Raw genomic sequence first — 26,400 nt, 5'->3', positions numbered from 1 at the left:
TAAATGTCAGTTTATTGAGCATTTTTGCCAGGCACTGTGCTCTAGGCCTTTGCATATAGTATCTTTATTCCTTTTGATAACCCAAAGAAGTATTAGTACCATTTTACAGATGAGGAAACTGAGGCTTAGCAAAATTTAAAGTCTTCCTGAAGGACACATAGGGGAGCATTTAATAATTTCTCTGAAAAGAAGCCCTGTATTCACAAACTAGAATGTATTAACTGAGGCTAGATTTTAAGGGGGTATTGAGTAACGCCCCCTCCCCCCCACCCCCAGTATTTCAGTTTTTTTGTTTCGGGTTTGTTGTTGTTGTTTGTTTGTTTTCATTTTTGGAACCAAGAATTGGATTGCTGGACAGCCATCCAGTGTTGCCAAGACATTATCTATGTATGGTGTTAGAGTATAATCATATAGTAACAGTTTCTGGGAATATAATATCGCCCTATTGTTTTGCTTTAGTAAATCTGTAGGTGTGTCTAACCGGCAGAATAAGAAAGTAGAAGAAGAAGAAAAATTGCTGAAGCTCTTTCAGGGAGTAAATAAAGCCCAAGATGGATTTACCCAGTGGTGTGAACAGATGCTTCATGCCCTTAATACGGCAAATAACTTGGATGGTAAGAATTGGGGAGGGAAACCCAGCATGTGGAACGGCAGAGCAGGACCCACAAAGAGTTAGAAAATTGGAATGATGATGGGCCAACACTCAGGAGGTGAAATCTGATGGAGGTCAAGTCCTGCACCTACCATAGGAACTTGGCTCTTTAATAATACTATGCTGAAATAGGTTATCAGTGGTTACCAAAAAGTAGGTGCTATCTTAGGCTGTCTTACGATGTACAGGGCGGAAGAGGTCATAGTTGCATACTGCTCATTTCATGGAGGGCATTGCCAGATGGACAGAGGAGAGTAACTGTTATAGTGGGGACAGAGGTCAGCCTGGGCAAGAGAGGGCTGAGGTGATGTGAGGTTTTTCCCTTACTGCCTTTGGGGGCAGGGATGGGAATCATGTGACAAAGCAAGTAGACTTATTTTGTGTAGGATAAAGCTAAGACCCATAGTGTATGCAAGTGAAAAGATTTCAGCTCAATTGGAAGAAAAACTTGCTCATTGTTAGTTGTTCACAAAGAGAATTATCAGCCTTGGATGGAAGTGAGTCTTTCCCTTACCCTCCAGCTTGGTGTGGAAGGGATTCCCATAACTCTTGGGCTTTGTTGAACTAGTCCACCTCTGATGTCTTTTCTAAAACGAAGAATCTTTTAAAAACAGAGCAGTAAAGGAATTGAAGGGTTCCTTTGTAGCATTGTAACAATAGCTAATGGTCGGCTCGAGCCAGAGAAAACAGTAGTGAAAAATAGCAATGGCTACCATCCATTAAGCACCTACCATGTACTAGGCACTTTCTAGGGGTTAACATGTGTTATCCTAGGTATCTAATTTTTGCAGTAATTTTATGATATACGTTTACAATGTAGGTGATGTTATCCCCATTTTATAAATTAGGAAACGGAGGCTCAGAATGGTTAAGTAACTCATCAAGGTCACACAGTCAGCAAACTTCAGAATCAGGTTTTAAACCCATGTCTGTCTAACTCTGATACTTGTGCTTTTCTCCTGCCCCGCACTGCTTCGTGTTCCGTTTTTCTTGTAAACTTAGGATATATCTCCGTGAAGTGAAAGGAGGCTATGCCTATATCTTCAGTATCTGTTGTGGTGCCTGCCCACATTATCACACTTAATAAATACTGATTGAATTTAAGGAAAAAAGAAATGAATCCCCAGATGACTTTAGCCTTAGGCAAACAGTTGTTTCGATCAACGTGACTTTTCGTCTCTACCAAAATAACGTTTAGTGAAACGAAACATGCATGGTATCTTTGTCTCTGTGCTATTTCAGATGATTTGGGGCATTGCAGTGATAGTGGGTCCCCCCCACTACTACTCCAGAGGAGACTGAAGAATATTTAACATAATAGCTGCATGCCTTTCAAGTTTCCATCATTAATGTCTGTATTAGGTGTTAAAATATATTAAAAACTGAAACTGATCTCTTCTGTGTGATATTTCATTGTTACTCTTTATGTCTTGTTCCCTCTCATATTACAGTTCCCACATTTGTTTCTTTCCTGAAAGAAGTAGAATCTCCTTATGAGGTCCATGATTACATTAGGGCCTATTTAGGAGATACCTCTGAGGCCAAGGAGTTTGCCAAGCAGTTCCTCGAGCGCCGCGCCAAACAGAAAGCCAGCCAGCGGCAGCCTCAACAGCAACAGCCACCGCAGCAGCAGCAGGTATGAGGCAGCGGAGTGAGTGCAGTGCCCTTGTGAGTGTTAATGTCTCGAAACGGTGAGCGGCCAGAGAAATGAAAATTAGAAGTGTTCCCATTTTTGTACATCACACGACTGGAACCTTTTAAAACATGGTGGACTTGATATGTTCAAATTCAGTGTCCAGAGACCTTTGTGAATTTCCCAATTAGCAGATAGAGCCATTCATTCTCTGTTAGGCATATCAGCCCCCTTGTTCTTGGTTTATATCAGTGCCTCTGTCAAATTGCAAATTCCAGCTTGTCATAGACCATAAATCGGGTTTTAAGTAGTTGAAACTTACAACTGTCAGCTCTCTGCTGCTCAGGACCCACTGGTACCCAGTACTGACAACACTGTAATCTGCCAGACCTTTCACACATTGTTGATGGGCCCCGGCGAACAAAGGAACCTTCCACTGTGAGTAGGTGAGAGGTGTGGGTTGCCAAAGAGCCAATTCCTAGTGGATGATACAGAGTCCCTGTATGTCTGGAGAGGTTTTGACAGCTGTACTGTCACAGCAGCGTGGACACCTGGCGTCACCAGGACGGGCCTTGTGGTGACAGAGCTCAAGTGGGATGTCTGAATCTAAATGAAGGGAAAGCGTGGCTCAGTGGCCTGTTCTTAGTTCCGTTATTACCAGAATCCACGGTAGGCTTTCTGTTTTTAAACTCATCCTTGGTAAGGTGAGACCCACATCAACCATTTCCTTAGGGTGGGCCAAGCCTGTACCCACCATGGAACCTCAGTTGTGCTATCTCGTTTTACAGGACTCGGTGTGGGGGATGAACCACAGTGCACTCCATTCAGTATTTCAGACCAATCAAAGCAACAACCAACAGTCCAATTTTGAAGCTGTACAAAGTGGCAAGAAGAAGAAAAAGCAGAAGATGGTCCGAGCAGATCCAAGTTTATTAGGTGAGCACAGGCCTAATGTCTTAGCTGGGTGTTGGGGGGGAGATGATATGTGAGTCCCATGGTGGAATGTTTTTCATGAAGGGAAATACTTCTTATAAAAAATAAATGTTTTTGACCAGTTCAAAATTAGTAGTCAGTATTTACTGGGCATCTCAGTGCAGGAGCTATGCCTCATGTGCTATAGGGAGTAAGAAAAGTAATACATTGTGCGGTGCCTTCAGTTTTAAAGTCTTTTTTCATATCTAATATGAATTTCTTAAAAAAAAACTTTCAATTTAGTTGGAAAATAATACTAATGGACAACAGAAAAAGTTGTTTAAAATTTAAAATGCTGATTTGTTTGGAAGCAGACCATAAATCCAATCAGATGTTCACAGAAAAGAACCAGTATTTGTTGACATTCACTGTATGTATAATTCTCATAATTATCCTGCATTATGAGGCAATGTTCCAGCTTTAAAACAATGAGTAAACCAAGGCCCAGAGGATTTAAGACATTTCCCAGAGTCACACAGCATTTAGCAGTGCAGCTGGGGTTTCAGAGCAGGCCTGTTTTCACTCTTCTGTGTTACCCATGGCTACTCTTATCTAACATTGAGGACCCGTGTCTTCATACAGGGCAGCCAGCCTTGGGGAAAAGGTGACACCTGAATTGGGGCTTTGAAAGACGGGAAGAACAGGGAATGGTGTTTCTGGAATAACAAACAGCATAGGCAAAGCTGATGGGCCACCTGTGTTTCTTAAATTGGCCTAACAACCTCACAGGCAATGATGAAATTCATATTATTCTCTATTTATGAATGTAGAATAGGCTATTGTAAAACTGTTGTCTGGAATAGAATGGTTATGTTGGCAAAGGTGGCAGATTGGGAAGTCAGGCAGACTAGTTAGGAGGCTGCACTGTAGACCAGATGAAAGATACTGGCGGCCTGGAATAGGGTTTTGGCAGTGGAGATGGAGAGGAGTTAGATGGATTTTAGAAATTTAGGGGATGGACAAGGAGAAGGGAAAGGTTTGGGCAGCCGGATGAAAAGAGTTGCCCTTTTGCTAAAATGATGAGCCCTGGAAAGTGGAGCAGGCTTACGGGGGAATGATGCAGTGTTTACGTGTTGGGTAGATGGAGTGTGAAGTGACCAGGAGGCGGGATACGGAGATGACAGAGTTGGTAGCACGGCACGAGGTGGATCGCCCCGCCCTCGGTAGGGTCCATACTTCAGAGGCGTCCTGCGCTGGAGGGGTCAAACGGTAACAGACACCCAGCTGTGGGGAGTGCCCTCTGGGACCGATGCTCTGTGAGCCGGCTTTGGAAACCTAGAGATCTGGTCAAAGTTTGTTTTCCATTTAGTGAGAATTTCTGCTCAACTAAACTTTCCTCTGGAAATTCCTCTGATAACTTCTGCCCCTTACCTACTCATATCCATTTATTATTGTTTTTAATTGATCTATGCCTTATTGACTTATAGATTAAGAAAAATTAACAAATATCCATCAGTCACAAGTTCCCCATGCACATAATGGGAAAACAGGTTCAAATTTAACCCTGAAGTTTCCATTGAGAAAGTGGTCGTTGATCAAAAGAGAATTTTGCTTCTAACACAAACCTCAGAGAGATCCCAGCTTCATTTTACTGATCCTGTCCTCCATTGTACTCTTGTGTTTTCCTCCAGTTTTTAGAGCTACCAAGTGCCATTGTGAGCCAGCATCCTGTACTTGGATGTGAGAAATACACACACACAGTTACCATGTTTTCACCAGTCATACTTTCCTTATATAAACGGTCTCCCAAACCTCAAAGAAATTATGTGAGTGGGAGTCTGTTGTTCTGAACCTAATATAGTCTTCAGAGCTGGGCATATTGGGCTTGCTTACATCCTCATTTGTATTGCATGGGGTCTCATTATATCCCAGAGCTCCCCCTTCTGTCATGTGGGGAGGAGACGTGCCCTCCTTACTGTTTTTTTTGACAGGTAAATGAGACCAGGTCTGCTAAAAGCCCAGCCCGGTAATCGTCATATTATAGCACCGAATACTTAACTTCTTTTTGGCCCCAGGCTTCTTTTCCCTCCTGTCTTTGTATGACTAAAATTGTCTTAGTTTGTGTTTTGGTTACATTCCCACTTTTATTTCATGTAGCTCATTGTTTTTATCACATTTCATTTGTTCTTGAGATATATGTGAAGTCAAAGAAAAAACCTGCTTCGGAACAGAGTAATAGTTCATTTCATAAACTGTTTGGTCTTTAGGTTTTTGTACTTACCTTATTAACTGTTATTTTCAAATATGAACACTAAGCCTTTCATTATTTTCAAGGGAAAAAAATCTTGCAGGTTATGGGAACACAGTTGAGGGGTAGAACTCAGGTTGGGATTTGGAATCCTAGCCTCTCCCAGTAGGAGGCCTTGTAAGCAGCTTGTACCACAGCTTCCTTGGTTAATAAATAGGCGTGTTTATTTTTTCAAATCATGATATTTTGGAATCAAGAATGTAATGTGATTAAGCTATTTTTATTATGTAAGACTTTTTTTGTTTATTATTGGTACATTTAAAATGTGTATTTGAAAACTTGAACATTAAAGAACAAACAGGAGGGGGCAGAAAACTCAATATTAACAGAACTGCCTTTAGACTCGAGAGCATCGCCTGTTTACTTCTTGATATTCAAATAGCAGCTGAAACAGTTTGGGATTTCATTTAGGGTGGATGAACTGAAAGCTTTTTGAGAATCACTCATTCCAAAGAGGCCCTGTTAGTAGTACTTTTTATCAGTCTCTGATCATGGAGTTCCTTGACACATTACACGTGGCTGATGGCATTGGGTTCTCAAACCTCGGTAGAGTTTGTAAGTGCTGCTTGTTGCCTTCAGTGGCTGTGCTGGTACTTACTGCCTTTTCTAAACCAGGTTGCACTTCAGTCAATTAATGTTGCTAAATGAAATCCTTGCCTTTGCTAGTCTACTTAGAGTAGATTGAGCCGAATAAAGTACTTTAATAGTTTTATGCTGTCTTCTCTGTGATAGGAAGAACATCTGAGGGCTCTAAGGATCTTGTAGTGGGGTCTTCCCTGGAGCCTCCTACCACTGAAAGCAAAATCTCTGGACCAGAACTTTGACAAAGTTTCGGACCCAGAGTATTCCTGGTAGCAAATGGGGCTGAAGTATTGGGTTGGCCAAAAAGTTCATTTGGGTTTTTCTATAACATCTTACGGAAAAACCCGAACGAAAACTTTGGCCAACCCAATAGTGTTGTTCCCACTCATATTTCACAATCATTTGTTCGAGTGGTTACAAAGTACTTACTTGGTGTGTTATTCCTGTCCTCCCCCTGCCCCATTCTTTTAAGGTACACCTTCTGAATGAACTTTCCTCCCTAGCCAGCCTGGCCTTAAAACACACTTACAACCCAGGCTCTACTCAGGACTCTCTAAGGCAGTGGTTTGCAATTTTTTTTAAGCAGTGGTGCTGGGTTTATGTGTGTGTGTGTGTGTTTCCTCCCTAATTAAATTATATCAGAACCTTAAGATAAAGCATATAAAAATAGAATGTCTAATTGGAAAGGCAAAAAAGCCATTACACTGACGTTTATCCTTTCTTCTCCCTCCTTTTAGTATCCCTATTTGTGTGCTCAAAAACAGGAGACTAAAATTCCAGCTGCCTGCCTAGAATTTGAGCCGCATGGTTGTCTGGGTGTGGTCAGTCACTCGTTGCCAATTTTTCCCTGCAGGGTTTTCAGTCAATGCTTCATCGGAGCGACTCAATATGGGTGAAATCGAGACTTTGGATGACTACTGAGCACCTGCCAGAGCGGACTGGCCTTCCCTCTTTTCTCTGCTGACCGTGGATTCTGCACCTTTGGACACGACACTTACTCACCATATACTCTTTATCACTGCAACAAATCACAGAACCGATCATCTCAGGCTTTTTCTTCCAGCCCTTTGTGTCCAAGATTCTTTAAACCATTTTTGTTGGTGAGCATCTCAGACTGTAGATAAGTGGACCAGACCCTGTGTCTTGGGGGTGGCAGTTGGGATTACTCCCCAACAAGGCTGATTTGGGGCAGAGACGTGTTTACTGTGCCGTGATTTCACCTGCTGTCTCCCAGAAAGTGTGTTGGGATCTGCCAATAGCAATTTACTTTGTCTTGTCACTTTTTTCCTTCTGTTTTGTTTTTCTTCTCCTTCTCCCCTCCCCCCCCCCCAAAAAAACGGGCATGGGGTCTGACTGGTGCAATCATGAAGAGAGTTATTGGCCAGCAACAAAAACGCCCATGGACTGTGATTCGAGTGTCCGACAGAGGCAGTGAGCGCTCTTGCAGTCTGAAGGTTGCGTTGTCATTGCTAACTCGGACTGCATCGAAGAGGCCCTGAGCGGGATGGAGTTTAGATTGATTGGTTTGATGTTGCACACCCCTCGCCTCTTCTTTCTGAGCATCCTTTCAGAGAAAGGATGCTTGTTTCTTCTTCATTAGATAGTGACTTCCAAGCAAGCTGACTTCTCCCCTGGCATACTCCAACCTGATTGGACAAAGGAAGCCCTGTGGCCTGGGAGAGGGACTTATTTTTAATTTTTCTGTCTTACAAAAACGGATTTTTTCCCATAAATATTTTTACTTCAGAGGACTAGGACCAGTTTGTTTTGGGCCTTTCTGCTGAAAATTTGTCTCGTTTAAGAGGCAGTTAGGATCTTTACCATATGTATGAATTTGTGTAATTTCATTTTGGATAGGGATAAACTTCTGCTTCTGATAAAAGCCCGGAATTTCATCTGGTTCCTCAGAGCATTGCGTGTGTGTCTTGCTGTGGCCCCGAAAGGTTTTGTTTAAAGATTCTGGAATGGCAAGTTGCTTGCCTTTTCTGAAAAAAGAACATACAAAACCTGACCATCTTTAAGACCTTCATCCATGGAAACCACTATACAGGAGATTGCAGTGGGATGGAGGGGATGGGAGAGAACAGGAGAGAGAAGCCTGGTTCCGGCTTCTGGTTGTGGCCTCGTCATACCCCTTCACTTCAGATATAAATGTATTCAAGCCCTGTTTATAAACAATACTCTTCCTGCCTCTGCCAGCCCCCCACAGAACATCACCTGGAATTGCCAAGCACACTTTGGTCTGGAGCCTTTGGACCGTCCGTCCCTGTGCAAGACGTGCTGTGGTTCGGGTGGCTCCTGGTAGAGCGCCTTTTCTTTCTGTCATCATTGCCCGAAGAAGGCTGGAGTTGCTCTGAGAGCAGTTTGGTTTTGGATGATTATATTTGGGTTTCCGTTTTTATTCTTTTGGATCACCATTCTCCCTGTCCCTTTTTGCCTCCCTCCCTCTTAAACATGTACAGTAACTATACAGAGACTGCTACAGACTTGTACATAGTTTTTGGCTCAAATAGCATGAGGAGATGGGGAACCATTAAAAATTGGGGCTCCTGCTCTCCTTTGCTTTGTAAATTCAAAAGTGGGGGGTGGGGAAGAGGGATAGTTAAAATGTTTACAAAACTTTAAGCTCCCTCGGAACTTTTGCCAGTGTGGAGGACAATAAAAAGGAACTTAAATAAAACCTGGTGGTATTCTATCTGAGTACACTTCTTGTACTCACCCTTGTCGAGGCTGAGTTTTCCACCAAACCATCTTCTTGGCACCATGGAAAAGCCCCAGACACGTGAGCACCCAAGACATGGACGCAGCTGTGGCTTTCTCTGGCAGGCTATGCAATGCTGACTGGTTCTGTATTTGAGAATGTAGAGGTCAAGGTAAACGTGGGTAAGTTGATTAAATGTCTTTGCTCCTTTGCCCCTTTCTGCTGACCTGCAGATCGTCTCCTATCCTCACAACACAGACACACACCCCTGAAGGTGCCCACCCCTCCAGAGCCTGCCCACACCTTCCAAGCTAGATTCTATTGTATGCTTGTTCAGGGGAAATTTAAAAATAAAACACAAACATTTGGGGGAGGGGTAGGCATATTTCAGGGAGCAACGTCGTTTTAGTCATGGAACATTCCATTTGCTTAATGAGGAGCATTGCTTCTACCTGAGGAATTTCCCACATGGTGGAAAGAAACCACTCTTTCCTAAGAATGTTTGTTTCTGTCTCAATTCTACCAATTTTCACATTCTCATTCGCTCACTCTTTCACTTTCAGCAAACACGTTCGTATCTCTTTCTGTGAACTTACTTGCAGATTATCTAAACTCTTCCTGAGTTTTAAAGTATTGGTTTTGTACACTGTTTGCTTCCAGTTGTTTTAAGTCAGAGGTTTAGAAAACATACCCAGACAAGGTAGTTTGATGATGGATACTTTGCCCAAGGTAGTTGGTGTTCTGGTTACTGTTGCTACATAACAAATTACCCGCAAACTGGCTTACAGCAACCCTTGCATTTTATTGGTAATTTTGTGAGTCAGGACTCTGGGGGGAGGGCTCAGCTGGGCAGTCCTTCCATGGTGTCTCCTCTGGTTATGGTCAGAGGTCAGCTGGGGCTGCGATCTTAGGAAGGTTTGATAGGTTGGGTGGCACAATGGCTCACTCGTGTGAATGGCAGTTGATGCTGACTGTTGCCGGGGAACTCAGCTGGGTTGGTGGCTGGAGGAACTACGTGTGCCCTTTCCAGCATGGCAGCTTCAGGGTAGTTGGACTTCTTATTGGGCAGTTGGCTTCCCCCAGAGAACCAGGCAGAGGCTGCATCACCTCCTCTGACCTGGACTCAGGAGTCACATAGTGTCACTCCTGTGACACTTTGTGAAAGTAGTCACAAGCTATTTCAGATTCAGGGGGTTGGGGAACACGGTCACCTCCAACATCTCCCTTGATGGAATGAGTGGTCACTTTATAGAGGAGCATGTGGGAGGAGAGGTACTGTTGTGGCCGTTTTGGGGGAAGAGCTGCATAAAATTCGTTTATGCATATACATCAAGGAACTTCGATTCTTCGTTGACTCTAAATTGAGGGATTATTTTCTTTTTAATTTCAGGGTAATGGTACTTCAGGCTTTATTTTAAATAATACATATATACAAATATATACACGCATAAATAGAGTGTGTGCCATTTTCTACACCTTATTTTAAATTGATCAGGTGAAGAAATTGGAGTTTATTTTAAACAAAATGTCCTCTCCACATTATTAATGAAAAAGTCTGTGTATGATTCTGATGTGAAATGAACCTAGTTCTCTCTCCTGTGCTTCCAGTGTGCGAAGCAGAGCTTCATTAAAAGAGCAACAGGCATGCACGTTCTAAGTAGAGTAAGGTGCAGCTGAGAGCACATTCCAAATGGAAGTTGGCCTCATAGTTAATAGGTTATTTGGGAACAAAAAGAAAAAAGCCCAGCTCTAGAGGATGGCCGTGAGCACAGGCAATTCCTGATGAAGCAGCAGTGCTTGCTGGGACCGTGGAGAGCCTGGGAACCTTGAGGCAGCCAGATGTGTGATCATTTTGCAGACATTGTCAGATGCCCTGAGTATGATGGACCTGCATAGCTTTTGGTAGTGTTGGTTCTGGACAGGGCACCTGGGGCCTCTGAGAGAAGAGTTTCCCTCCAGGGATTCGTCAGTGGGAATGTTTTGCAGCTAAAGTAACAAACACTGCTGTGGTTCAATGTATGGGAGAAACAGCACATAGATGTTGGGAAGCAAGTGAAGAGAACTGGGCTCTTCCCTAATTGCAGCAACTGCCCTGCAGCCTAAAAGCTGCAGTTGCCTCCCCTTTCGTTGCTGGCAGTGATGACATCATGGGGATGGAACTCACCATAGCTTCAACACTCAGTTCAGTCCAGCTGGTCTTAAGCAGAGACATCATTTCTTAAAGATTGTTTACTTGTCCCCCCAAATCTAGGAGTGGGGGATTATTTTCCTTTGGTAGCCAGTTTTCTCCTTTGAATGCCTCCTTTAGCATGAGAAGTAGTCCTGAAGGTCAGTGGGTCATTGTTAGGTTTGGCTGCATATAGTAAGATACAAAGTAACAGTGACTTAAACAAGATAGTTTATTTCTCAAGTGAAATCTGGAGGTCATCAGGCCAAGGCTGGTGTGGCTAAGGGACCCAGGTTCTTTCTGTTTTACCCTCCTGGTTGTGGCTTCCATTCTCAAGGTCACTCATGGTCCAAGGTGACTGCTAGAGCACCAACCATCGTGCCTATATTCCAGGCAGGACGAAGGACTGGGGTGAGGCTCAGGGAGCACACCTCCCTGTTAGTCAGCCTTCCTTGAGGAGCTCTTTTGGGAGCTCTACCAAACATCTTGAGTCTTTTCAACTGGAATGTGGATACGTAACTATATAGTTAGTTCAAGAGAGTCTGGAGGGCTTCCCTGGTGGTGCAGTGGTTGAGAGTCTGCCTGCCGATGCAGCGGACACGGGTTCGTGCCCCGGTCCGGCAAGATCCCACATGCCGCGGAGCGGCTGGGCCTGTGAGCCATGGCCGCTGAGCCTGCGCGTCCAGAGCCTGTGCTCCGCGGCGGGAGAGGCCACAACAGTGAGAGGCCCGCGTACCACAAAAAAAAAAAAAAAAAAGGCTGGAAATTTGGGGGGTTTAGTTGAGTGGTTTGCCACCCCAAATACCATTGGGATTCTGTTTCTAAGAAACACAGGGAATGGATGTTACATTGGCACTTAGCGGCCTCTACCACTGTCATTCTCTTCAGCCTGCTTTGAAGTTGGAAGAGTTTGGGATGGTTGAGTTTGTGCACATCCATCATGGGAAAGGAATCCTAGTGGTTACCCTGACGAGGGGGCTCGGCACAGGCTCTGTTCCATTCTTGTGCAGAGCTGGGAAACGAGTGATTTCCAGGGGTTCAACCTTGCTGTGTCTAGCAACCCCCAATTCTATACAGAATCTAGGTTTTTGGGGTGTGTGTGAGTGTGTGTGTTTTTAAAGGTACCCTGTGGCATGAACCTATGAGTGGTTTTGTGGATGGGGGCACTGGAGTCAAGCTGTCAGATTTGAAAGTTGATCCTGCTATCTCCTTTAGGCAAGTATTTGTTTCCCCATCTGTGAAATGGGAACTGTGAGGTAGCTGTGATCAGTAACTTAAAATGTAATTGCATAGTACAATGCCCAGCACATAAATGCTTGATAAATATTTGTAGGCCATTTTGCAAGGGAGAAGGGAGTTTGTGGGCTCATGTGTAGGTGCAATGGAACATATTAAAAATAGGCAGCCTCCCTCTTAGACATCTGAAAATCAGTGTAAAGAAGTACCCCTCAGGGAGGTAATGTGGCGTGGGTTCCAGGAGACTGACTGGATATTAGTCCCGGCTTCATTATTAACCTGTCCTTCCTGTCCTGTCTCTGGGTCTCAGTTTCCTTGCCTGTCAGATGAGGGGGTTGGCCCAGATCAAATGATGAACTTGAAACAAAAATCAGTCCCTGAGCCCCATGTCCCATGGATTCTTATTTAGGGTGGGGCCCAGCACTGGAAATTATTTTTTAGGTGCCCTAAGTGATCCTAAATGGACAGCTTGAGTGGGGAACTACTGGCCTAGCTGATCTGTGAGGTTTCCTTCAGCTCTCACCTCCTGAGTGCATATGTGCAAGTGTGATCTGTGTGTGCATCTGTACATCTTTGCAGCGTATTGCTGACACTTGGTGTTTGCAGATTTAGCACTTGTGTTTTAGTGTGAGTCTTTGACAAATACCCATTTTGGTTTTACTAAAGCAGACGCAGGTCAAAATGCAAGCATGGTGAGCCTCAGTTAAGGGAACGAGTCACTGACTTGGATTTTCTGACTTCTTTTGATAACGTCAAGTTAAGCCCTAAGCAGGTCAGGGTCCCATCATGAATCAGAAACCGTCTTAAATATTCAGTCAAAAGAAATGCGGGCGGAGGGCAGGGGAGAAAAAAGAATTGGCATTGGAAGAGTAGGAAGGTAAGATTACTGAAGGATTAGTAACTAGGGAAATCACTAATACCTTATCTAATGGTCAGTCATCCTTTTCTAGGTGATACTAATATCTCTTAAATTCACAGTCTCACCTGGATAATTATTATCTTAACGACTAAATTTTCTTTTACATATATATATATATATACACACACAGATATATATGAAAAATTGGTGTATATGTATATATATACAGCAAGGAATAAAATATACATCAGTTTTTGTTTCTGTTCCTTGTCATGAGGCTGTGGGTGATATTTGTACAACTTCCTTATTTACTTCCCATTTCATGTTCTTTTTGCCTTCCACCAGCCCCTGAGGGGCTCAAAATGAGGTTCACGGATCGCATTTGGTTGCTGTTTAAGTCTCTTTTAGTCTAACCAGTTTCCCCTAAAAAAAAAAAAAAATTGAAAAAACAAGATCATTTACCCACAGAACATCCCATAATGTGGACTCAGCAAGGAGCGTCCTTATAGTGTCAATTTGTTACTCTCCCCCACATCTGTGAATGAGTAGTCAGGTCTAGAAACTTTATTGGATTCAGATTCTCCCCTCCCCCTCCAAGAATACTTACTTGCTGTACGTCCTGTTGCATCACAGGCAGCATTGTCTGGTTGTCCCATTTTCACTGTGTCACAATTCATCAGTCCTGTTGCTATCAGGCTGATTCATCCATTATAAAAGTTCTGTTGATCTTTCATGTAGCAGTTTTAACATTCATTGATGATCATTGCCTAGGTCTATTATTTCACTAGTCACTGAAATATAGTGATTCTTTTTGGGGAGAAGGGGCATTTTAAAATTTTTGAATAATTTCAGACTTAAAACTTGCAAGAACAGTAGAAAAAACTCCCACATATCTTTCATCCAGATTCTCCAATTGCTAACATTTTACCACACCTGCTTTATTATTTTTTTCCTCAATAACTACACTCACAATAATGACTCTCAGTAACTATTTCTTATGAATCACTTGAAAGCAAATTACAGACATTATGTCCCTTACCCCTAAACATTTCAGGGCATGTTTCCTTGAGAAAAGGACATTTATATAACCACAGTACACTTATTAAAATTAGGAAATAAAGTATATGATGCTATTAGTTAATATCCAGGCTTCATTCGTATTTCACCAATTGTTCCACTAATGTCTTTTATAAGGAAAAACAAAAAGGTACAGAATGCCGTCATGATTGCTTTTTGTATTTGGATGTCATGTTTCTTGAGTCTTCCCTAATCTGGAACAGTTCCTCTATCTTTCATACCTTGAGATTTTTAAAGGACAATTATTTTGTAGAATGCACTCAGTTTGCATTTGTCTGATATTTTTCTCATGATTTAATTGAGATTATGCAGTTGGGCAGGAATACTACAGAAGTGATGTTATGTCCTTGATGTGTCATATCAGGAGGTACATGATGTCAGTTTGAACCATTACTGGTGATGTTAACTTTACTTAAAGACAGTATCTGCCAGGTTTTTCCACTGTAATGATTTTTCTCTTTATGGGAGATACTTTGAGACTATGTAAATATCCAGCTCTCATCAAACTTTTATCCACTAGTTTTAGCAGTCATTGATGATTCTTGCTTGAACAATTCGTGGTTGTCAAGCTTTCCTGTAATTTATTAGTCAGCATTCTATAAGGAAGAGCTTTACACACACACGCATGCATGCATGCATGCACACACTGTAGGTTATAATCGGATACTGTTGTGCACAACTTGTCCATTTGGAGCCCCTCCAAGTTGACATTTGTGTCCTTTTGCCATATCCCTATCATCCTTTGAGCACTTTCTTAATTTGGCATGAGATATTCTAGGCGCATCATTTACTTGTACTTTTCCAGATTTGGAATTAGCCATTTCTCTAAGGAGCCTGCTGCTTCTGCAAGGGAGCCCTGAGGATTTGTGAGTGGAAGACTCTCAGATTTGTTTGAGTCTGCCCAAATACCCCCATTCCAGATCTCAAGGTCTCACTCCTTCCCATTCAGTGCCGTAAATGTCACCTGAAAGAACTGACACAGCTGTGAATTCAGTTTGACTGTAATTTTGCAAAAGCCACTTACTCGTTACTGAAGTTGGTGTGGCCAGTGCTGCTGCTGCCAGAGACATTGTCAGGAATCTGAATCGGAAAGAGACACTTCTCTCCCGCCTTCATCTCCCCCCAGTGCCTCCACGGCAGATGCCAACAGGGAGTCAGCCGGCAAGAATCTCTCAGGAGTGTGATCTGGGAGTCTGACTCTACGTTACTCTGAGGGCACAGAAAGGTGAGGATGGGAGACAGCGAGCAGCACCAACAAAAGAGTGAACAAGTGAGAAGATGCTCAATGTTAATTCTACCCCAGAAATCCCAACTGGTTGAACTCCAGTATTAAGTTCCTATCATGCGCTAGGTTCTAGAAATACATTGATGAACTAAACACAGCCCCACCTGTCTGGGACTTAGTCACAGAGTAGAGACAGACAACCAGTGGACACTTCATTTAAAGGCACCATATCATATATCTGACAAAGAATTTTTATCTGGGTACACACACCGAAAAAATCCTAAAAATAAATTCAACGTGATAGACCACCCTAATATATCAGCAAAAAAAAAAAAAACAAAAACAAAAAAACTGAGCAGACACTTCACACAGGAGGCTATTCCTGTGGTCAATAAATATGAAAAGGTGTTCAACTTTATTAGTCATGGCAGTACAACCACGATGAGACACCACTACATACCTATCAGAACGGCTAGAAATAAAAAAGACTGGCAATGCCAGGTATTGGTGAGGATGTGGAGCAACAGGAACCCTCATACTGCTGATGAGTATAAATGAGAACAAACACTTTGGAAAGCTGCTCGTCAGCATCTACAGAATCTAAACACTGTACTCTGACTTAGCAATCCTATCTTTAGATATATAACCAAGAGAACTTAGTGTATATGTTCACCAAAGGCAGGTACAAGAATACCCACAGGAGCTATATTCATAAAAGTTCAGACCTGGAAATAACCCAAATTGACATAAATAAATGGATAAAATGGATAAAAGAATGGATAAATTGTGGCATAGTCATACAATTGAATACCGTTCAGCAATAAAAAAGAATGAGCCACTGCCACGTGCAACAACGTGGATGAATCTCACAGAAGTCGAGCAGAAGAAGCCAGACACAAGAGTTCATGCCATAGGATTCAGTTTATTTGAAGTTCAAGAGTAGAGGAAGCTAATCTATGGTGATAGAAGACAGACTGGCACCTTGGGGGTACTGACTAGGGAGGGGCAGGAAGAATCCTGCTGGTGTGCTGGAAATGTTCTATATTGATTTGGGTGGTGTTTACAAATGTATGAAAGTTCATCAAGCTGTAAACATAAGATTTGTGTACTTCACAATATATAGGTCATCCCTCAAAAAATTAACCAAAAAAAAAAAAAAAAAGGAAATGAGAGTTTCATACAAATATAAATGCCAAGAAGAAATTTAAAGCCATGTGATGGGTGGATGGGGGCCTGAATGATCAGAGCTGAGACCTGAATGGTGATTAGGAGGTAGCCATGTAATGAGCTGAGAGACTGCTTTCTGGGAGAGGGGACAGCGAGTGAAAAGGCCCTGAGGCAGGATTAAGTTTGGTGGATTGGAGGAACCTCGTCAAGGCCAGCAGACTGAACATAGTGCGCAGGGCCAAGGCGAGTCCTTCGTTTGGCTTTTTATTCTAAGAGCAGTGGGAAACCATGAAGGGTTTGAAGTAGGGGGGTGTACTTTCTGAGAGCTTAGACAAGGGAAAGAGAGAGACCTCTGATGACTTAATTATGTGGCTACGACATCTGGAAGGTGGGGGACTGGGATTTACCTACTGTGCAGGGCTGGAGAGGCAGTGCAGTCAAGGTTTGTTTTGGACACGTTAAGTTGGAGATGCTCATTAGGTACCCTTGGGGCTGTCCGGGAGGCAGTGGGTGACGGGGCTGAAGTTCTGGGCCAGAACTGGGTTGGAAATGTGTGTCATGAACACACAGGTGGTATTTCAAGTCCCAGGTACCTAGGAGAAGAGAGAGCAAGAAGGAACCCAGGGCGTTGTATGACGTGAGTTTTTCTGGAGAGACTAGAGCTGCCAGAAGGTTTGGATGGAAACTGCTTTAAAAGTGCTGTTTTAGGGCTTCCCTGGTGGCACAGTAGTTGGGAGTCCGCCTGCCGATGCAAGGGACACGGGTTCGTGCCCCAGTCCGGGAGGATCCCACATGCCGCGGAGCGGCTGGGCCCGTGAGCCATGGCCGCTGAGCCTGCGCGTCCGGAGCCTGTGCTCCGCAACGGGAGAGGCCACAACAGCGAGAGGCCTGTGTACCGAAAAAAAAAAAAGAAAAAAAAAAAGTGCTGCTTTAACGAGGGCTGTTGTGTGCCCACTCCCCGCCTGGCATCAAGAGCCCAAACGTGAGCAGAACCTGGCCCTCATCAGTGCTGCCAGCCTAGGGTTGGAGTCTCCCAAGCCTGGGCCTTGCACACTAAAATGCAGATTCCTGGGCCCATCCATGACCCACTGAAATAGAGTGCCAGGGCCATCTGCATTTATCAAGCTCCCTGGGTGAGTCTTGCACATGGAGGTTGAGATTCTCTCACTTTCAGTGGCCCAGGTGTGTGTGTGTGTGTGTGTGTGTGAGAGAGAGAGAGAAGGAGAGCGGGAAAGAGAGAAGGAGAGCGGGAAAGAGAGCAATTTCCTCTTTCCCTCTCTGAGGGTGGGGCTGCTCCAGAGTTCAGGAAAGCAGTCAGTTCTGTAAGCTCTGCTCTGTGTGTGTGTGTGTGTGTGTGTGTGTTTTCATGTGTGGGGGGCGGGCACGGTGTCCCAGGAGGACAGAGTTTGCATTGATGAAACCTTTCCCAGCCCTTTGATGCCTCTTTCCCTCTGCCCTGAAGTTAACCAGCTCAGTCCTCCGTCCCCCGTGCATCCCGCTCGCCGGCCGCGCTCACTCACGGGCCAGGATGGCATTCGGTCTGGCCCTGCGCATGGCGCTGCTGCTCCTGTCCGGGGTCCTGGCCCCTGCGGTGCTCACAGGTAAGGGTGCTCCCTGGGCTCTGCTACCACCAGCCTCCCAAAGCTAAGAAGTACCTTAGGCCAGAATCTCTAATGCCCACCGGCAAGGCCATTCACAGGAGATGGGGTGGCAGTTTGGGGTGATTCTGTGAAGGGCTCCCCCAAGACAGGCTGGCAGCAGCTGTGTCAGAGGCCTCAGGGAATCGTTAGTCATAGAGACGGCGACCTCTGAAGTAGGAGGGTGACTTGGGGAGCAGGGCCAGGGACATTAGCTGCCTAGGGGACATGGGGATTACTCCAGCACCCTAATATCTGAAGGCCTTCAGATCTGGGAGTCAGGAGGGGGCACCGGGCAAGCAGCTGAGGGGCGGAGGCCCCAGGCCCCTAGATGTAAGACCACAGAGCCCTACCATTTATTTGTCAAGCCCCACAAGCCCTTCTCTGCTGGTTTTCTGAAATGTCCTTTGAGAGTGAAGACCCAGGTACTGTTTCCATCTTGGGAAAAATTCCAGAGGGAGCACAGGGCCAGAGACCCCTCTGTAAAACCATGAGGATGCTGGACTGAGGTGCTGCACTGAGGCTGAAAATGGCTGGGTCTGGGGTCTGGTGAGAAGGGTCCCACCAGGCTTGGGTTGGCAGGCTCCTGGGACCTGAGCCCCCATCCTGGGCACAGCTGTGGGGCTTCAAAGCCTGAGCAAGAGAAGGCACAGACGGGTCATGGGTGGTCTTTCTCCTGGAAGAAAGCCATCCCTGATGGCTGTGAGGTGGGCCAAAGGGAGGTGTTTCGGGGCTCCTGAGGGCAGTCCTGGGGCTGGAGAAATGTGCGGGTGGGGAGCCCCTGGAGACCCTCCACGGCATGGGTTTCGGGGGAGTGTCTGTGGATCTGAGGGGGGCTGTGTGGACGTGGTGCTGGGAGAGCTGCTGGGGGATGTGAGGCCTGGGGGGACCCTTACGGTCACACACTCAGGCATGAACACGGAAGGAAACGGGGTGGGGTGGCGAGGAGCCTGTGGGCCTGCCGGCCTCCCTCTAGACGCCCTAGGAAGAAGCTTGCAGGCTGGCTTCGTTTCCGGCCCTGTCCTCCTCTCTGTTTCTCAGCCTCTCTGTGCCTCTCCTCTGCTGTACCATGGCAAGAATCAGAGCGCCTCCGCCTCTCTCGCAGGAGACTGTAGGTCTGCCAAGTTCACACACGTGAGCTTTCAGGACAGGACAGGCAGTTGGTAGCGCTCAGCACGTTAGGAGGAAAACATCCCCAGCCGCTCTGCTGGGTGCAGGGTAGTCTCAGGCCGAAGCACCTCCTCACGTGGCTAGGAAAGCACCCAGCCTCCCTTTTGGTGGGAGAGGGGCCAGCTGGGCAAGCCAGGGGGCTGGTGTGGTGCCCAGGGAATTGGGGAAGTGATCTAAAGCGGGGTGGCGTCTCCCGTGGCTCCCTTATACCCCACCCACCCCAGTGAAAAGCTTCTCCGGCCTGTTGGTCAAAGTGGGTGGAGGTGAAGGTGCTGGCGTCCGTCTGCCTGGGGTCTGGGGCCGTGTGGGCAGCTTCTGTCCAGTTTCTTGGTCCCCATGCAGCCAGCCCTCCCAGCCAGGCTGCCAGCCAGAAGCGCTGGATCAGACTGTGCACACACAGCCTGGGTGGGTGGGCTGTGTCTGCCGCCGCAGGAATGCCTGGGGACAGCCTCGTGTCTGGCGGCAGCGGGACCTCACCTGGCCTCACCTCCCGAGTCCCCTCCTTGTGTCCCACCAAGGGCAGGCAGGCCAGCCCCACCCCGGAGTCTTTGGGGTTCCGGCTGGCTGTGGTTCGCCCTGCCACTCCGGGAGGAAGGGGGTTCGGGAGGCTCCTGGCCGCCCCACCCCCGGCTGGAGGCTCAGAGCAGGTGTGCAGCCGGCCCCACAGGCCCCTGGCCCGCTGCTCCCTGGGCTGGGGTCCTGAGCAGGCAGGCGGGGAGGGGGCGGCCTGCTGCCCGCCCTGCGGGTCGCCCGTGGCCACAGCTACCGAGGTGGGGGGAGCAGGCCAGGCTGAGCGGGCGGGAGGCCAGGGCAGGGATGAAAAGGCCCTTCATGGCCGCACAAAGGCCGTCTGTGAGCTCGGGCGCCTGGCCTCCGGGCCCAGTGGTCAGACTGAGCGTTAAACAAGCTTATTTACTGACAGGCGGGTGGGGCTGGAGGAGAGCCCGTGGTGCCCAGGCCTGTGGCAGGGTCACGCGGCCCCCACTTCTCCTGGTCTTCTCAGTCAGCGCGCGGAGTCGCAGGTCGCTGCTCACCCCGGTCCTTGTCCTCCCCCTTCTCCGTCCTCACGTGACATCTCCGCTCGCCTTCCACGCCGGCCCTCATACCAGTCCCTCTGCCTGGCATTTCTTTCCCCCTCCTCAGATGGGGCCTGCCGAGGGGAAGCTCCCTGACAACGGCTTCTGTTCATGGCTCCCCAGAAGGATAGATTTGGGGGATAGATTTGCTTCCCCCTCTGACTACAGCAAATTGAGAGAACATGGAGGCACGTAGATGAGGACGAGAAAACGCCTGGCCCTCCTCGGCAGCTGCGCCTCCTTTGCCGGAGGGCTGGTGGCTGAGCGCAGGCTGTGGTTCTGACCCATGTGTGCCGCTGGGGCACCCACCTGGGCTGGCAGGGAGCTGGCTGGCCCCTGGGCCCTGGCTGCTTGGGTGCAGATGAGTCCTTGAAGCCCGGATCGGCCTCTGGGGGCTCCTGGTGATGGTCTCAGCTACAGCAGGCGCAAAGCCCGCAGGGTGGCAAGGGCCATGGTGCCCAGGCCAGAAAGGCCCTAGGGCAGAGGCAGCAGCCGACGATGGCCTTGACAGCACAGTCACCACCTTGTGAGGGATGTGAGAGGCACAGTCCAAGCCCCATCCCACAGGTCGGGAAGCGAAGGCAGGTGGCCAAGTCAGTCCGCGGTGGTCCCAGGGTGAGGCTGTGATGGAGCCGGGATTTGGACCCAGCCCTCCCGATTTGGAAGCCAATGGATTCAGCCCCTTAAGCTTCAGAGACCGGCTGAGTCTTGAAGGGGCGGGAGGGGGTGTGCACAGCAGGGATGAGGGGGCCTGGGCTGGTGTATCTGGCAGGGAGGGTCCAGGCTTCTGCGGGGAGGAACAGAGTGAGGCTGGGTCACTGGGGGCAGACAGGGAGAAGGTCTGGGTGGGTCTCCAAGTACCCTGCTCAGAGGGCACTTCTCCCCCAGAGATGGCTCCCAGGCTCTGGCAAAGGGCAGAGGGTACCACTAGTTCCTGGGAGTGAGCCCCTGCCCTCCAGGGGGTGTGGAGCCTGTCACTCCTCTTCCTGAGCTTGGGGCTGACTCCTTGGACGCCACCAGGTTGGCTGGCCCTGACACCCAGTAGCCCTGTGGTGGCCTCTCTGGCCAGAGACCTGGCAGTTGGAGGTGAGCTTTGGCTGGTGGTGGTAGGACAGGGAGGTGCCTGGCTGCCACTCTGTCTTGGGTGTGTGGTGTGCAAGTGGGGACCAGTGGTTTGTTCATTTATCTGGGAGACAGGCAGTCTGCGAGCCCTAGACCTCAGGGCCTGCCAAGCAGTGGGTAGACTCTGGCCTTTTTTCTGCCCAGCCCCGGAGAGCCTGAGGCAGGCATGCCTAGGGCCTGGAGCCTTCCATGGCAGCTGCAGGCTGCAGACCCCAGCCCTCCCAGGCAGCGACAAGGGAGGCCTGACAGAGTCACTTTCCCCTTCCTCACAGGGAAGTCTTTGAAGTTGGTGGTGGACCAGGGTGGCCCCCACACACCAGCACTGCTTCAGCCTGGGCCCTGGGAGAGGGAGGCTTCCACACAGTGGGTGCAGGGGCCTTCCGCCCCTGAGAGGCCTCCTTGCCGGGGGTGTTTCTGAACAGGGGCACAGGCCGGGGCAAGCCCTGGGAATATGACAGCGGTCCCTACCTGCAAGCTGAGCCTCGGAATTGATCCAGCTGAGGCCTGGGAGAGGCACCAGGGGCGGGGCCTGGTAGCTGGGGACCTTGTAAAATTTTGTCATGAAACGATCTGAAGTATACATTAAAGTTACAAGAATAATCCAGTGAACTCCAGTAGGCTCTTCACTTGGATTCACCCACCGCCAACATCTTGCCATATTTGCTCTTCTCACCGTCTTTCTGTCTCTATTTACTCACTTACCTATCTGATTGCAGAACCATTTGACAGTTAAGTTGCAGACATCATGCCATTTTGTCCCTAAATACTTCCTAAGGACAAGGACATTCTCTTACATAAGCAGTTATCCAAATCAGGAAGTGAAAACTGACACAGTACTATCACCTAAACTACAGCCTTATTCATAGTTCACCAGTGGACTCCATAATGTTCCATCCAGGAACGCACGGTGCGTTGTGTTGTCACAGCTCCTTAGTCCCCAACCTGGAACAATTCCTCACCCTTTCTTTGTTTCTCATGACCTTAACGTTTTTGAAAGCCTAGTTATTTTAAGACTGCCCTGGAATTTGGGTTTGGCTGTTTACTCATGATCTGCCTCAGGTGGACACATTGGCAGAAGAACCCTGGAAGTACCTTTGTCTTCCCAGAGCACCCCCCTCTCCAGGAGCTGGTGAGCCTGGAAGCAGGGTGTGGGTCTGGCTTGTCTGTGCCCTGGGGGAGCTCTCAGGGGTGGAGCCCCTAAGTGTGAAATGTGCCCCAGGGACGGCAGGTGGGCTGGCCAGGGTTGTATTGATGGAACCACAACTTCCCAGGAAGTTTCTCGGGAAGCACAACCTCTTCAGGGGCTTCAATGCCCAGCAGCACCTAACTGCCAGCGCAGCGCCCACCTCAGCTTAACCTGAGTCTTGGTCTTCTTGGAAGACCATAGAGCAGCTGGTATCAATGAGACGGTGTGCTGTGATGCCCAGTAAGCCCATTCTAGCATCCCTGGATCACAACAGAGATCACTCAGGGCTGGGGTGTTGCTGCGAGGCTCCTCAGGCTAGGATCCTTGACGGGGGAGCAAAGATGGTGTGGGCTGCCTGGAGTTACCATGCAGGCCTCTCAGCCTGTCCCTCTCGTTCTCTGGGGCCCCTGGGTACCCTAAATCCTGCTAACCCCCAACCCATGAGCAGAGAAAGGCTCCTGCAGAAAACGCTGCCCGGAGACTGATGTGCTGACGGAGCCCCAGTCAGTGCGGGGCTGAGGGCTTACCCTTTCCTGGGGCTTTCCTTACACTGACCACAGACACCCCTGCCCACCCCTCTGGCCTTGTTCTGTCTGGAGGCAGCAACGTGCTGGCATCACAGTTTCTTTTTTTTTTTTTTTTGCGGTACGCGGGCCTCTCACTGCTGTGGCCTCTCCCGTTGCGGAGCACAGGCTCCGGACGCGCAGGCTCAGCGGCCATGGCTCACGGGCCCAGCCGCTCCGCGGCATGTGGGATCTTCCCGGACCGGGGCACGAACCCAAGTCCCCTGCATCGGCAGGCGGACTCTCAACCACTGCGCCACCAGGGAAGCCCGGCATCACAGTTCCTTAGGCTAGAGAGGCCCCTGCGCTTTAAGGCTCAGACACTCGGGGGGCGTGTGGAGGCATGTGCAGGCGCTAGACCCCAGGCCCTGGGGGCTGCTCCACTCTGCCCAGGTTAGGGCTGAGAAGCAGCAGAGCCGGCTGCCCCCGGGGTGTGGGGCGGGCCTCTCCTCTCCACCTCCTGCAGCAGTGGGCCCTCACCGGCTGGGCAGGAACCCTGGTTCCTGGAGAGGGCGCTGCCTGACCCTCCCGGCGCCTTCTCCGAGGTGAAGGCTGCCCTGGGTCTGCCCTGTGCGGGTGCGGGGAGAGGGCCCTTTACAAGTGTCACTTCCCCAGGACCTACAGAGCCCAGCAGTTCGGATGCGGGGCCCCCAGGCTCTGCTGGGAGTCGAAGTGCCCTGCCTCCCCCGGCCCCCCTGCCCTGAAGCTCGCTGCCAGCCCGAAGTTCTTCCAGCTTCCTCCCGAGTGGGCCTGTTGGTCCCTCAGTGCCCTCCTCCCCCATCAACCTGTCCTCTCATGGCAGGGGCGAGCAGAACCCAGCGGGGGCCACACGTGGGCCACTCGGCCTCCGTCGCGTCACCTGCGAAGCGGCAAGCACCGCGCTGTGCCCCATAGCCCCGCACTCAGCGCCCCTTCCCAGTCGGTCAACGGCGGGGGCGACGTCCCCGTCGGCCCTGCCGCCCGGGCCCCCACACCTGTCCTTGGCTTTGCAGCCGAGGGCCCGCAGGAGCCCGTGCCCACCCTGTGGAACGAGCCCGCCGAGCTGCCGTCGGGAGAAGGCCCCGTGGAGAGCACCAGCCCCGCCCGGGAGCCGGCTGTCAGCGGCCCGCCCGCGACCACCACAGCGCCGAGCCCCGAGGACAGCACCGCGCGGGAGCGTCTGGACCAGGGCGGCGGTACGGGCTGGGGCGCGGGGGCCGGGAGGAAGGGGGGGGGCCGGACCTCGGGGCTGACGCGGCCCTCCGTCCTCCGCAGGCTCGCTGGGGCCCGGCGCCATCGCAGCCATCGTCATCGCCGCCCTGCTGGCCACCTGCGTGGTGCTGGCGCTCGTCGTCGTCGCGCTGAGAAAGTTTTCCGCCTCCTGAAGCGAATAAAGGGGCCGCGTCCTGGCCGTGGCGCGACTCGGCGGCACCCCCGTGTCTCCATGTGTCCGCGAATGAGTGTGTGGGCGAGCGGGGTGGGGTTGGGGGGCGGGCGACGTGCACGCGCTCGGGGCTTGAGGCGCGCGACAGCGCGCACACGCGCCGGGGCCCCGCAGGAGCGCGGGTGCGTGCGCGATGCGCGTGCGCCGGAGGTCGCCGGTGTGCGAGAGCGGGGCTTGTGGAGCGCTCTGGGCAGAGTTCTTGGCGAGGCCTTGGGAGCGCGGAGTCCCTGTGCCGCAGTCCCGCAAACTGCCCGGGGCCTGCCCAGCTCCGGCCCTGGAGCGCTGCGAGCGCGGACCGGCGTGAGGCCCCGAGGGCAGGAGAGGCAGCGGCCTGCCCCGGGCCCGCCGCCCTGCTTTCTGCACCTCGCTGGGTGATGGTGGGGCCCGCGGGACCTTCGGCTGTCCCGGCTCCCCATCCAGAGGCCAGTGACTTTGAGGATGGGGGGCGTCTTCTGACTCTGGCAGCCAGCGCGCTATTTGCGGGCTCTGAGCCCCAGACCTGCACCCTCAGGACCCCTGGGGGCCCCTCTTCCCCGGGGAGACCAAGGAGCGAATGAGGAGAGGGGTGAAGCCCGGGTGCGGGCCCCTGTCCTGGCTCCCCAACCCACAGCCCCAGACCGCCTCCCTCCCCTGGCTTGGGTAAGCTTGTGCAGGGGGCTTTGCTGAGCCTCTGGCAGAGTGGGCAACCCCATGCAGGACGGCTGTTTGTGTAGAGAAAGGAAACAAAAAGGCTTTTCAAGCTCATCTCTTTTCACTTCAACCCTGAAATTATGGCAGCTGAATGAGGGATGAGGAACCACCCAGCCGTGCCACGCCCCAGCTTGGCCCTGGCACTGGGTCCTTGGTCATGCCCTCTGTTTTCCATACTTCCCAGGAAGCCTCACTTTTATAATTTAGAGAGAGGGATTTAAAATAGTGGCTTACCTGCTCTGGGTGCAGCAGGAAAGAAGCCAGAAGTGCATCCTGTCCCCATGCTCCAAGGGCCCTTGGAGTGAGGACCCTAAGGCCTAGAGGGGGCACTGTCTGCAAACCCCAGTGATGGTTTAACACCTGGGCCACAAGAGGATCCTTTTGAGTGAGTGCTGGTGGAGTGAGCTGTTCCTCTTTTTTTTTCACCATTGTCTCTAGCAACTGTTTTGGCCTCCTTGGTTTCTCTGAGCTCCTGACCACCTGTTCTGGCTAAGACCAGTTTTCTCCTCCTGGATACGCCAGATGGCCACACGTGGTACCCACTCACACTCCCCAAAACACATCATGGCTTAGGTTTTTGCTTATAAAAGACTGTTACGAAACGGACTGGTTTTCATGAAACTGTTTACATTATTACACATAACCTGCAGTAGTCGAAGCCCTCCTTAGAGCAGGTGACCCAAGTCAGTATGCTGCTTCCTAGCTCTAAAAAGAAAAGCGGGATAAGGGCCAGGACCGACTCCCCTCCCCAGCCCCACCCCGCCAAGAGCAGTATGGGACTCCGAAATGGTCCCTCTCCCCATCCCCTCACTCCTGGGAAACTCAGGTGCAGGTACTCCCCCTGGGGTCGCAGCAAGGAGACCCCAAGAGCATCAGCCCCTCACTGGGGCCAGGGCGGGTCCCTCTCCAGTTGGACCAGCATGTTGCATATGTATGCATCTTCTAGGGATTCATCCAGTTCTCAAAGGGTCTGAGGTCTCAAGAACGCCAAGGGCCGTGCTGTGGCCTGTGGGA

The 26,400-nt window shown here is 49.6% G+C and overlaps 2 protein-coding genes across 3 annotated transcripts in view; both read left to right on the top strand.

Annotated features, from left to right (window-relative positions):
* Positions 1-8,767, top strand: part of GIGYF2 (GRB10 interacting GYF protein 2) — a 139,819-nt gene extending 131,052 nt beyond the window's left edge. For both annotated transcript variants that reach the window (XM_082631244.1, XM_082631245.1), the window contains 4 exons: positions 460-614; positions 2,104-2,288; positions 3,074-3,221; positions 6,941-8,767. In XM_082631244.1, the coding sequence (XP_082487370.1) occupies positions 460-614; positions 2,104-2,288; positions 3,074-3,221; positions 6,941-7,008 (556 nt within the window). In that variant the 3' untranslated portion in view covers positions 7,009-8,767. The remainder of the gene's footprint in view (positions 1-459; positions 615-2,103; positions 2,289-3,073; positions 3,222-6,940) is intronic.
* Positions 8,768-17,927: 9,160 nt separating this feature from the next.
* Positions 17,928-24,637, top strand: SNORC (secondary ossification center associated regulator of chondrocyte maturation; the record flags this gene model as incomplete). The annotated part of the gene is made up of 3 exons (XM_082630850.1): positions 17,928-18,120; positions 24,266-24,448; positions 24,528-24,637. The coding sequence occupies exons 1-3, from the start codon at positions 18,048-18,050 to the stop codon at positions 24,635-24,637; spliced, it is 366 nt and encodes a 121-aa protein (XP_082486976.1). The 5' UTR covers positions 17,928-18,047.
* Between the last annotated feature and the right edge of the window lie 1,763 nt (positions 24,638-26,400).

This window comes from Mesoplodon mirus (genome assembly GCF_964341445.2).
Source record: "Mesoplodon mirus genome assembly, chromosome: 8".
NCBI classification, from domain to species: domain Eukaryota; kingdom Metazoa; phylum Chordata; class Mammalia; order Artiodactyla; family Ziphiidae; genus Mesoplodon; species Mesoplodon mirus.
This window is presented reverse-complemented; position numbering and strand designations above follow the sequence as displayed.